The 12,763-nt window shown below is 39.6% G+C and overlaps 1 protein-coding gene across 2 annotated transcripts in view; it reads right to left on the bottom strand.

Annotated features, from left to right (window-relative positions):
• The window catches only part of LOC112570812, a 34,315-nt gene that overhangs the window by 9,153 nt on the left and 12,399 nt on the right, over positions 1-12,763 (bottom strand). For both annotated transcript variants that reach the window (XM_025249445.1, XM_025249446.1), the window contains exons 3-4: positions 6,967-7,047; positions 396-437 (exon numbers count right to left, since the gene is read on the bottom strand). In XM_025249445.1, the coding sequence (XP_025105230.1) occupies positions 396-437; positions 6,967-7,047 (123 nt within the window). The remainder of the gene's footprint in view (positions 1-395; positions 438-6,966; positions 7,048-12,763) is intronic.

The raw sequence follows: 12,763 nt of genomic DNA, 5'->3' as shown, positions 1-12,763 counted from the left end.
CTTGAATGCACATGCAGTACAGTCTGCATTCTACTGATTTGATTCACTAATGCTAGAAACACTTGTTTTTGTCATACATTTCTTGAAGATAGCTACAAAGCTACAACAGCTAAATTATTAAATCTCACCTGGTAGTTACATTCAAGTTGTTCACCATGCCTAAATAACTTCTTTAAAATATTAAATAAACTGCACTATTAAATAATCTGAAAATTTTACCCCTTGATTCAATTTTCCCGTTTCATAATGTGCTATTTGTTAAAATTTACAAGAACTTTAAAACATATTCCTTCCTGTCCCTACCTTTACATTCCATGTCTGAAAACTAGTTTATTAATATATTAGTAAAATATCTACCATCATAGCAATCAGACTGAAAAAAGAGAAACACTTACTTGAACTTCTTCTGGGGACTCTTTGGCATCTGACAACTGCTCCTACAAAAATAATTAATTATAATTGATAGCAGTTCTAAAATTTAGATGTTTCAGAAAGTAATTTATAAGAAAATGATTAACATCTTTATCATGACCTGGTGAACACTGAAGAATAATAAATCACTCTTGCAAAGTTGTTGGGAATGAGGTAAGAGGAGAATGAGACTCAGGAACATGATAATAAGATTCTAAAATCCTGGATAAATCGCAACTTAAGTATCATATATGCCCCATTAAAACTTGATATAATCCACCAAAATTAGGTTGTAACAGAGGAGTCTTAATAGGGAAATTGATCCATCTTCTTCCAATCCACAAACTGTAACTTCGAAAAGTCACAATAGTCACAGGAATCTTATTATATAAACTTGGGATTTCTGCAAAAGGTTGTAATAAAGCACAACTGACTTATGAGTGCTGATAAACAAAGAGACAATGAACAAGCAACAGTCTCAAAATCTACTAAATTTATTTCTGAAGGAAGTCAGAATATAGGGCAATAGTCGATCAGATGTGGTCTATTTTAAAATGTACTTAAATTTTCTTCAACGTGCCAAAAATGTCGTAACAGAAAAAACTGTTGGTTGAGGAAGATGTAATAGAGATGACATTTACATACAAAATATATCTGCAAAAATGTTTGGGTTGTATCTAAGAGGGGTTTCAACAGGGAAGGTTTTAATAAGGAAGTTTTACTATATATAAAGACAATAAAAGTTGGCAGATACAAGAGACGGAGGAACAACTGGTGGTATATGAAGGCCACTAACAGTGAAAGTGTTTCCAGAAGAAACCTGTTTTAAGGTTAGCCTTGAACACCTGGAAGGCAGTGGTCAGTCCATGTGTGATGAACAGGATAAAGATGAAGCGGCCAACAGTTTAAAATTGCTAGTACCTTTGTGAACCACCACAGAATTTATCTCAGTCCTCATTATAACAATGCAGCAAAGACCTTTAAGCATGAGAATAGAACCCATAGAACTTAAAAATGCTTGAACTTAATACTCCCTTTTATTTCTACCCCCTCCCTCCACTTCTGCCATCCACCCATTTTGTCTCAGGAAACTGAAGTTGTCTGAAACTGCAGAATAAACTTTGTTATGTGTTTTTTGTACAGCCATTCCTACAAAGGCTTTAGACAAATGTGTTCAACATCTACATCTTGTTAAAAAAAAAGCAAGCACAATTCTCATCCTTGCTTGTCAATTCATCCCAGTGCCTTCCCTTGGCCCCATCTCACAGCAAGGTGGCCCCTATGCACAGACACCACTCTTGTGTCTGAAATAAATCTCTTCAGCTAATGCAGCTGCACCTCTTTAAAGACTGACTGGAGTGAAAAACAGTTTCACAGGAAAATAGCTTGTTATAAGCTGATGATTTTCAAACTTTGAAAAACAACTTTTTGAAAGAAGTAAGCATTCTAACACTAAATTGAAAGATACAAAACTTCTGACACAATGTTATGTGTTTACAGCATCAAACTACTGCCAATGGAAAAGAAAGCTAAACTGGAATAAACACATCCATGTTCTAACATAATGTCTTTGGCAGCTGGATCACACAGATAAAAATGTCAATCTTTGAAGTTTTTTAGGGGTTGATTAACTCAAGATTCTGAAAATCAAATTCTTGCAATAAACTAAACCCCACTGAAATGGCAAAAATATTTTGTCTTTCATGGGTCTTTAACAAAACAGCAGACTGAAAGCTGCAGCCTCCATGGGAGACAGGCAGCCTACATCCTCCTCATAAATTTTCAGCCTTGGTTCTTGGTTTGCCTGGGCTGCTCATGGTCAAAGCCAGCAGGAAGGTAGGAGGAGGATGGAGAATTGGGGACATGCAGTTCCTTGAAAGTCATCCTTGCTGCCAAGTGCACTGATTTATTACAACCTCTGCTAGTACTTCCTCTTAAGTGCCTCAGGTTCTTCCTGCTTGTGTTACAGAATCTGTGATTTTTCAATGTCAGTGGAAGTGAGTTTCGTGTTCATGCTAAATATTACAGCTATAGCATGAAAAGCTTGAGCACTGAACGTTTATCTCCACAAACCTGCCTCAGAATAAGCATAAATAGCCCCACACTATCATTCTGTGGATGTTCCTTATCCCTACTCCTACTTTTTGCATTGCTATTTCCTTGAAATGACATATTCGCTTTCAAAGTAATGAGTCTTACAGCCTTAGTAGTAAATCTGAGTCGTCGGTCACGTAAAAGGGCTGTGGAGGTGAAACCAAACTCTAATTTTCCGTTGCCTTTACCTTTTTTGATTAATATAGTACACTATTGCCTGCTGACCACTTAAAAAACCTCACATGAAAAGATTATTTGACTCTAGTACTGCTCATATGTAACAAATAATTTAAATCTTAGGATTTAACATACATACATACAAAAAAAAACAAAAAAACCCACTGCCTGCAACTTTTTTTGTTCTCACATTTTAAGATTTTTTTAAAAGTTGATCCTTATTTCCACTCAAAACCAATAATGCGTCTGACTAACTCCAGCATGTTTAGTTTTTCAGATTCTTGCTCCGCAGCCTGAGACTAACAACTGTGTATGTGTAGCTCCTAACATCTGATGGTTGGGTCGTCAAACAACCACTCACGCAGGAACCACCTAGAACGTCTCTCGGTTCAGCGTTTTCTACGGAAGCAGAAACACCTGTCTAAAAACAAGGAGCTGTCAGGTGTGATAAACTGTCTCAGGTAATCCTTGTGGCCCACAGGATCACCGTTCGTTCGGGCTGCATCCCAGCTGATAAACTGTTGCTGTAACCACGCGCACACCATACTTACAAATCGTCAAGGGTTGTTTACAACACCCTCACCCCTACTAAAGGTCGATCGGGAGATAAGGTCGGTGCACGTCAATCCAAGACAAGCAAAAATTACCGTCACTGAGTTTAAACTTCCCTCTGCCTTCCCCGCTCCTCCCACACACATTTCAAGGCATAGCTTGACACTGAGTGAACATTGTTCAAACATCCCCCCTCTTTTTTTTTTGTTTTTCCTTTTCTTTCAAAACTCTGGTGGACAGATAGTACTTTAGCTTTAGCAGTCTAGCAAGTAACACATATTCTACTCTCACATTTTCACCAAAATGAAACTTTCTGAAGGACGCGTGGTTTCAGTTGCGTGGGATTACTCTGAGACACAAGGCTTTCTTTTCCTTTTCCCAGTTTCTCGCAGTCAAATCCACGGACGTGTATAGGACGAGCCAAAACAATGAATATGACTAAACCTGAAGCTTTGTACACGCCTGCCTCGTTTTAGTAGTTAACTGGAAAAAAATCATCTGCCAGAAGTCCAGTGATACAAGTCAAAACAAATCGCAAACGCTTGCTGTTTTCAGCAAATACTTCTTCGTGTCTTCCGGCCCTCGAGTGACTGTTTTTCCATTTGGCAGCCATCGATTTCTCACGTAAACACGCCAAGATTAAGTGGCTCATTTAACAAGTAATCATCCCAGCTACAAAATTATGTGGAGAGTATTATATGACAGAATGTCTGGCGGACGCCATGTTCAAGTACGCAGCAGACGGGAAACGAGTTCGGCTCCTTCCAGTATGGCGACTGTCAGTGCTTCAGCCACTTGAATCACCAAAAATTAGTACGGTTTCTATCTGGAGCCATCAGCACCAACAGACTTGTCAGATTGCAGCTAACGAACGCTTCCGAAATTAAATTATTAAGCAAGAACCCTTTAGTTCCCCCAAACCTATTACAGTAATTTGTTTACTGCATTGCCAGACGAATGGCAGTTCCATCGATAAGGGCTGATTCTCTCCCCAGCAGCACAGAACTGGATACACCGAGGAAATAAGCAAATTTCAGAAGAAAAATAGTTCTTTTCAGTTTTTTCTCTCTTTTGAAAGTCAAGAGAGTGGAGTATGGATAATGTCACAAATAATACACATTCTAAACAAAATATGCTTTATTTCCCCACTCCACTGGAAAATAACTTTCTTCTCGCCTCAGCCTCCACTCTATTCTTCTTTTTTGGGTTGCCATTGTTTATCCCCAACATTGAGGGGTGGGATAAGGAGATTGGAGTTATAACCCGAGTTAGCAACTAAGCCAGGGGGGTGGGCAAGGTTTTCTTTTTGCAGGCCAGTCTCAAAATTCTAAGTTAGGCGGGGGAGGGTTAAATAAATAAATAAAAATAATAAACAAACAACAACAAAAAAACCATGCCCTGGTGACTACACAACGAATGACAATGGAATGGACAACAAATGAGTACATAATGGCATTCATTTACTGTTTGAATTGGCTCATATTAAAACTAGACTTTTCTTTAAAGGTAGCCTCGATGGTCTCTAACGACTTCATTAGACATGTAAGCCCTCTTATTTGTCATCTTCGTACTTTGTGTTAGAATGTTACGAACTGCCGATTTCTCACGCTGTTATACTTGATAAATTAAATTTCAATCAAACTAACCTCGGCAGAATTAAAAAAAAATTAAAACACGTGCACTTCACATTTTGGCAGAAGGGCCGGCCCACGGGCCATACTTTGCCCACCCCTGAACTTGGCCCACAAAGCTAATCCTGTAAACAGGCGCCCATTTCCGAGAAAAAAATGTTTGGCTGAAAGGAGTCCACAACTCAAGACGGCCGATCCTCACTGTGATGGTGACACGTGCTTAGTTGTCAACCACTGGATACCTCGTCCTCGTAGCGGTGTGCGGTAAGCGGCTGAATAAAATGCTTTCCCGCTAAGATTTCTTTATCACCATCAAAAGACTCGTGATTTACAGGAGTGTAGCTGTAAATGTTGCATGCGTAGTGAATTATCGACACTTCTGACATGGGTCCCTCAATCTCAACCTCTAACGGGGCCATATTGCGACCGTACAGCTCCTCGTCCATCTGTTGTGTGTCACGCAGCTGCTGGAAGGAAAAGAAATATAGTCTAACAGTCCCCGCCTCCACCAATTCTCCGTTTCTGCGAGCCGCTACCCAAACAATGGTAATCACTCCCTTATCCTAACTGATCCCCCTTACTTTTAGATAATTATACACGTTTGTTAAGTCATGCATGCAAACGAACCGACAGCTCATGACTGACAGTGAGATAATAACTGCAGATGAGTCAGGGATTCATCATCTGCCACAAATAAAGCGGACCTTCCGGGAAAGCATGATTGTGGGATTAACAAGGGATGGGCTCTCGTGACGACAGAAAAAAAAAAAAATCGGGGCTGAATAAATTTTCAAAAAATGTATGGGCTAACAGTAAGTCAATTGCTGTGGCCAAGATACAAGCCGGAAAGATTGCAAGTTCCAAACAGATTGGGTTACATGATCTTGGTCCCCGGTCTACTTCTGTGGTCGTGTGCACGCGCTGCCAGGTGACTCACTGTGCAGGTGTGGGAGAGGAGTTGGATAAAATGTCAGCAGGGTGGTAGTCCTCTTCCGGCCATCAGAAAATCTAACCGGCGATTTCGTGCGCCAGCTATCCTACACCTAGCCGTGAGAAGCATGCAATCTGCAACAGATGGCTGCTTCGAAAACTGTCCTGCCCCTCTATTCTTCTCACAGAAGCTATGTCGTTATGTCTCCTGTTCCTCGACTTCGATTCGCGCAGCCATGCTGTGGTTCGTGGCAGGGACAAGGCTTCACACACCTACCACACACACCTTCCACACACAAAAATCCCGCGACCAAGCACCCATACTTCAAGTGCAGCCTTTGGTTTCTTGACAGGGCCATGTGATCTCCCGCCCTTCTCTTCTCTCCAGAGAATTAATTACCATGAAGGGTCGCGGTAGCTGGCGGGAAGGGCAGACCAGACGGGGAGGAAAGGCTAGGGGGAGTCTGCACCAGCTGACTGAATATTGAACTTGGTCCTTAGTCCCGTGCATGTGCCGCGTTTGTGTTAGAAAGAAGGGAGGAGAGAAAACAACGACTACTGTAGAATTCCATGTCAGAGACACCAAGCAATGAATTATTGTACTTCCTGAAACGAAGATTACTGTCTAAACCCCCGCCCTCCGTGCTTCCCCATCAAAAGCAAATTACTTTTCTTCTATTGAAGGGAAAACTTATTTCAGTGACAGCTTTGGCGCACCCTCCCCCTCCCCGCACACACTACGACCCCTTCCATCCCTCCCTACTCCCTACCCGTGAGTTTTCATGAATACCTGATACACTGCTCCAGTCTGGGATGCGGAAGGCTATGATACTAACAGTCACGCAATAAGCAGCATTATTAAGTATGAAGGGTAGTTGGATGACTATGATCCTATCAGTCACGCAATAAGCAGCATTATTAAGTATGAAGGGTCTGGATGGCTGGATGGCTTCCTGAAAAATCAAACAATGATGCCCATCTTCCCTCTGGAAATTATTTAATGAACCCACTGCTCCTTTTACCAAATGTGATCATAAAGCTGACTAGAAGTCATTCTAGGCATGTAACCAGTCATAGGTTAAAAAAAAAAAATTATAATATGAGAACTGCAATAATAAGCTTTACCATATATTTTAAATGCTATCAATTAAAACATTTGCAGCTAACTTACCAATACATATGCTCTGCGTTCACCATCTGTCTCAAGGTTGAGAACTTCCTCCAGTTCAAGGTTACAATCATGGTCATCATCCTGTTACAAGAAGGAAATAGTTTTACTCAATACTGACATGAAGTAATATTACATATCTCAGTGGCATCAAAAACTTTAATTACCAAGCTGCAGGTTCTGAAAAACACATATCATAGGACGGAGCAAGGCAGTTAAGAATATGGACAGAGGAACAAAAGAGCCCAGCTGATGAGCTCTATGACTAACTGATGATCACACACTTCATGTACTCAAGATCAAACCCATGTGTGTCACCATAAAAACAGCCCTGTGTTGGAGTTACTTTTCTTGCAGGATACCCGTCAACTTTTGCAACATTTGGTCCCTTCCAATATAGGAAGGGCAGCAGCATTTTCCACTCAGTGCCCTCAGTAAAGAGAAGTATCAAATATTTTTGACCCCTGGACGACTATCTTGTTCTCTTATGACCCAAGATAAACTGCTGAACGCATTACTTCATTCTCCTTCAAAGTCTGCACTTTTTATCTGCACTTACACAGTTTCTGATAACACTGTAACCGATAACTTCTGCACTTAAGATGCCCCTGCGCCCTACACAAGAGATGACTTGAAGACTTATTTGTGCAAGACAGGCATAACTACTGCCACAAAATAAACACAGCCTGGCACCAACTTCAAGGTCTGTTGGACACATGGGCAGGCGTTGTACATGATTATAAAGCCCCATACTAGCAAACATGCTAAGTTAATATCCATCTCAAATCTGAGATTTTATTGCTGAAACGCCACAAAAATGTTGTTTTATTTTAACCATGTAACAATGACAATGTTATTGCTGAAATCTTTGTAGGTGACTGTTATCTTCATGTATTAGAACCTTTCAAAATGACCACCCCACCATTGCTTCACAATGCTTTCTGTGGAACTAGAAAAATGTATGAACCACTCATACCCTCACTTCTTCACTTGTAAACAAAGTTGAACAGCATCAGTGGCAAAATCTTAAAGAGCTTAAAAAGTCTGTTATTATGGCCTCAAAGGTGGTAAGTGGTTCATTATGCCAAGGGCAGAGCACAAAGGCTGAGCCCACTTCCTTCTTTCCTTGCCATCTCAAATAAATTAGACTAGCATTGATTGGGTGGACAGAAGGAGTTTTCGAGTAAATGGCCCAAGTCTTCTGCTCAAGTCATGCGCACAAATGCTGGCCAGATTCACAACATTATTTCAATAAATTCACTCTGCATGCAGCAAAGGCTGCAAATCAGCAGGCATAAATAATGCTAAAGCCACCCAGCTTCGATTTGGGGGCTCTCATATTCTCACCCATTTCCTTTGGGACTGGGCATAAGCGTAAACACAATTACTGTTTCAACATCAAACAACCAGAATCCCAGAAAATTCTTATGCTTGTCCTATCTTGCCATCTGATCTGTTCCCTCTGGAAAGTTTTAACCTCTCCATCTCTCTACTGACAAGAACAATAGTGACAACTCTATCCTCAGGTTATGGACCATGGGGAATGTGCTGAGGCAATACTAATATGATGCATGACTGTCTAAAACTTCAAAGGTGTCAGCCAAGATAAATCATGAGCAGGTGGGGTGAAGAGTGGTGATGGAAGTAGGGTAGTGGCACCATCACACACCAATTGATAGAGACATCCAGTCCATGTTCTTGCCCAACCTTTGCTTACAGCACAAATTCATAACACCGTGACAGAATACAGACTGAAAATATAAGTTGTCAGTCCATCACTGTTTATAGGGGTGGGTTAACTTTACTGACAAGGTTACCAAGAGTTATTTTGAAGGAACCACTGGCAAACGGATTGGCTATGATTAACACGGTCTATAGATAGGCAATGATTAACCGGGCTAGGAAGCTATGCTGATTTTAGTACTTTCTTATACCCTTCCACCACCAGCAATAAACGCACTTCTGTTTTATAAATGGCTTCAGGATGTTTGATGATGGCAGATGTTCAAGCTAGTGCTCATGGGAACAGAGAGAAGAAACATAAAGGAACGTTTATACCATGAATGTACATTTGCAATGGACTACCGGCTCAGATTACGAGATTCATCAGTTCTCAACGCTGCTAGACAGACTAAGATACCTGTATTCCTTTATGCATGTGCTTTTCACTGATTTCCCAAATTTTTATAAAAAAAAAATTAAACACGTATATTTGCTCAATAATCTTTTTTCACGGAAGAACTTTGATACAGGAAAGAAAAGAAGGAGCAAGAAATGAAGGAGCAGTTTTCCAAGTCAATACTCCAGCCTTAAGGCCTTTAGTAACCAGACAAATATGGACGAACATTTGACCAAATCTGACTGTTTTTTTCATGGTGATTAAATAGAAAAGAACGATGCCAATACATTGGTAAAAACATGTTCATGCATCTCTCTGGTTAAGAATGGCCTTAACTCCAAATAGTAAGAGTTGTTGTTTTAGCCCCACCTAATACTTGCTACTGCACATATTGGTTAAAGTACATCAACCATCTGAAACACCCACCTTCTCTCCTCTATGAAACTGAGCCGAAAAATATCAATTTAACTGTAAAAATTAATATTTATAATGAATATTCACTATTGTACATGTGGCATACACAGCAAATTGGATGCACATATGATAAAAGTTGTCCCTTCACCTTTTGATCATAAAATGCCCTTACGAAAGAGCATTTTTTAAAAAAAGTTACATCAGGTCCCCCCAGAATCATGCTGGTCTTCCTGCTGAGAGGATAACGCTTAGCTTATTTTTTCAAATGTTGTCTCATGCATTGGATAGTATGCATAAGTGGCACTTCCTGAAAAAAGGCTTTTGACTTTTTTAAACCACCACACCCAGACCAAATTATGTGATATCTATTAGGACAAAATCAACTATCAATGAGTGTATTTGAGGGGCTATGACTGGTTCTCCTTGAACTCAACAATCATCAAGATTTCTCTTTATTGTAGATGTTGTATTCACTTTTTATGCAATCCTTTATACAATGGGGGAGAGATTTAAAACACTCCACATTTCAACACCACCCTCTCTTAACATGCACACCTCATATCACAGTCACATGATATGGTGCAGTGATGAGCATGTGTATGAGTGCATGTACAAAAGAAATATCATCTTATCTGAATGCCACAACTCTTAGTTCTGACAGTAAATACTGCAGGGATGTAAAAAGCTGGCCTTATCTTTCTGTTCAATGTGCAAGGTTTAGGGTTATGCTTAAAACTAGGCCTTTTTTCCCTTTCTTACCCAGCACCCCATCACCCTACAACAATTCTGACTTGGATGAATTGCTATGCTGTCTTCTGTGCTTAACACTAACTTCCTAGTAGCTCTCTGAATGCAGACCCTCATGCCTCATTTATAAGCAATAACATGCACAACCTACACCACCCCAAAATGGACCAGATTTGCCCGGCTTTGCACTCTGACCTTTACATGACTAGCGACCCTCAGTGGATAGAATAGCACCTAAGCCAGCCTGTGGTTCCATCTGACCTTACGCTCCCTTTTGGCAAAACACCAGGGTATATGTTAATCTATCAAAATAAAAATACAATTTAAAATCACTGCTAACACAAGGTTTAGTGCAATCTTGGCTGGAAGGTGTGGTGGTGGGGAGGGTTAAGAGCCCTGGCAGTTTTGTCTGAAGTGCTGTCTGGTTTATATCCTGATTTCATTCCATGTCCTTCCTATTCCCAGCAGAACCTCTCCAATCTCGATATGAAGACAGACTACATAACAAGAAAATCTCATCAAAAGCCTCAACCAATCTTGATAATGATTTCATGAAATATTAATATTACTGTATACAATGCTTTAACTAGCAATAATCACATCTAAGAGTACAATTCTGGAAGGACAGAAATTGAGTATGTTTCTTGATCTGCTTGAGTTCTCTACATTACCCACAGAACTGTTCTATTTTGATCATAATTTAAAAAAAAGAAAACAAAAACATCAACAACAACAACACAAAAGAAACCCTACCCATATTCCCTCCCCAGAATCAAATGCTGATTCTGGATTAATAATAATAACAAATTTTTGAAGTTAATTTCCCTGCTTTACAGAAGGCTCAATGCACTTTGCAAAAGAAATGCAAAAACACAAAGAAAGACACACATTCACACAACAAACTGATACAGACTAAAACATGTCCACAAACAATTATACAGACATATCAACCGACACAATAAACACAAGATAGAAAAGCCCATTTAAGATCAGGTTTTAAAAAATACACAGAATAATAAGAACATTTACATGCACGTAATATAACATGCAAACATTACGTCTACAGAAGGACAAATTGGATGATGAAACAAATGAAGCCAGAAGTCGCTCACAGCTTTTCTTAATCCAGTTGAAAAACTGCCAGCGACGTCACAAATTCTTCTATCTACACCACAGTTTCAGTTGTATGACGGACCAAACAGACACTAGTTGTTATTGTTTTTACTGCTAATAAAGTAGCTTGAAAAATGCTTTTCGTAAAACTGTAATTTCCAGTAAGCTCACAAGCCTGAGAAGCAATGCAAATCCACCGATATAATATTTATAAAATGCATGCAAATTGTCATTATTCAGAATGATTTGCAAATTTAAAGGTGATTTATATATGTTTTGATTTGGTGCTTTATGAACACCAACAAAAAAGCTCCTGCAAAAAAAAAAAAAAAAAACCAAAAAAAAAAAAACAATCACAGAAGGTAGATTACTAGCGTGGTTTTGTTTCTTTTTGTTTTGTTCTGTTTTTATCTAGAGCACCAAACAATAATCAACAATAGCCACAAATGGTAAATGGAAGTCTGTAGCATCTGTAGTCAACATGGTAGGTCTATCACATACTATCAATATTGGATGGGGCAGACATCTGAATGAAACGTCACCAATCTGAAGCCATGTGGTCAGAAAAAAAATTCTCCATAGGCCCCAAATGGGACTGCTCCACAGAGAAAGGACTAGCTGGAATGTATCAGCTCTAGAAACACCACAGTTTTCCGAGTAGAAAGGGATCATCTATGGAACCATGTCTGATTTAATGAGCAATTCAGGGTTGAAGTGGGTAAGCTGTGCATCTGCTATCTTTCTTGGATGTGAAAGCCGCTACTCAATCACATCCCTTACAAATAGTATGAAAATATCTCCAGTCTTCTAGTTCTATGACTATAGTCACAGACACATGATCATCAACCTTCCTTGATTTGTTGTTTTCACTGCAGAGTACAAAGAACAGATAAAACAGATCTGACTTCAGTGCAGTAATGAAAAGGTGCTTCCAAGAACTTCAAACCACTAAGAAACCATGGGAAAGGTGATTAGAAAACAATACTATATTCATCTCCCTCACCAGTCTTATGTTTGTTTCAGATAAGAAATATAAAAGCAGTCTGTGTTAAGGTTTTCGGGAAAAATGTTGGTTAATAATTAACTATTACCAAATTTTTCATGATAGTCACATAAAAAAATCTGCAAAACATCTATTGAAATGTGTGGTTATAGGACTAAGGGGACCTTTCAGCACACAAGAACCACTCAGTTTTGCCTTCTTTATTTATGTCAATGTTTGAGTATGCATTTATGTGTGCCTTATGGCTCTTCATCCGCTGCTCCTCCCAGAAAAGAAAACAACAGTACCCACATGACAAAGAGCATTTACGATAATAACTTCATCTACTATTTAAAAACTACACCGTAGTCCTCTTCCAAGCACACCCTTACATTCACCATGCACCACTTCGCACTTTCCTCCTG

The sequence above is a fragment of the Pomacea canaliculata genome, linkage group LG8 (genome assembly GCF_003073045.1).
Source record: "Pomacea canaliculata isolate SZHN2017 linkage group LG8, ASM307304v1, whole genome shotgun sequence".
NCBI classification, from domain to species: domain Eukaryota; kingdom Metazoa; phylum Mollusca; class Gastropoda; order Architaenioglossa; family Ampullariidae; genus Pomacea; species Pomacea canaliculata.
Note: the sequence above shows the minus strand (reverse complement) of the source record. Positions and strands in the feature narration are given on the sequence as shown.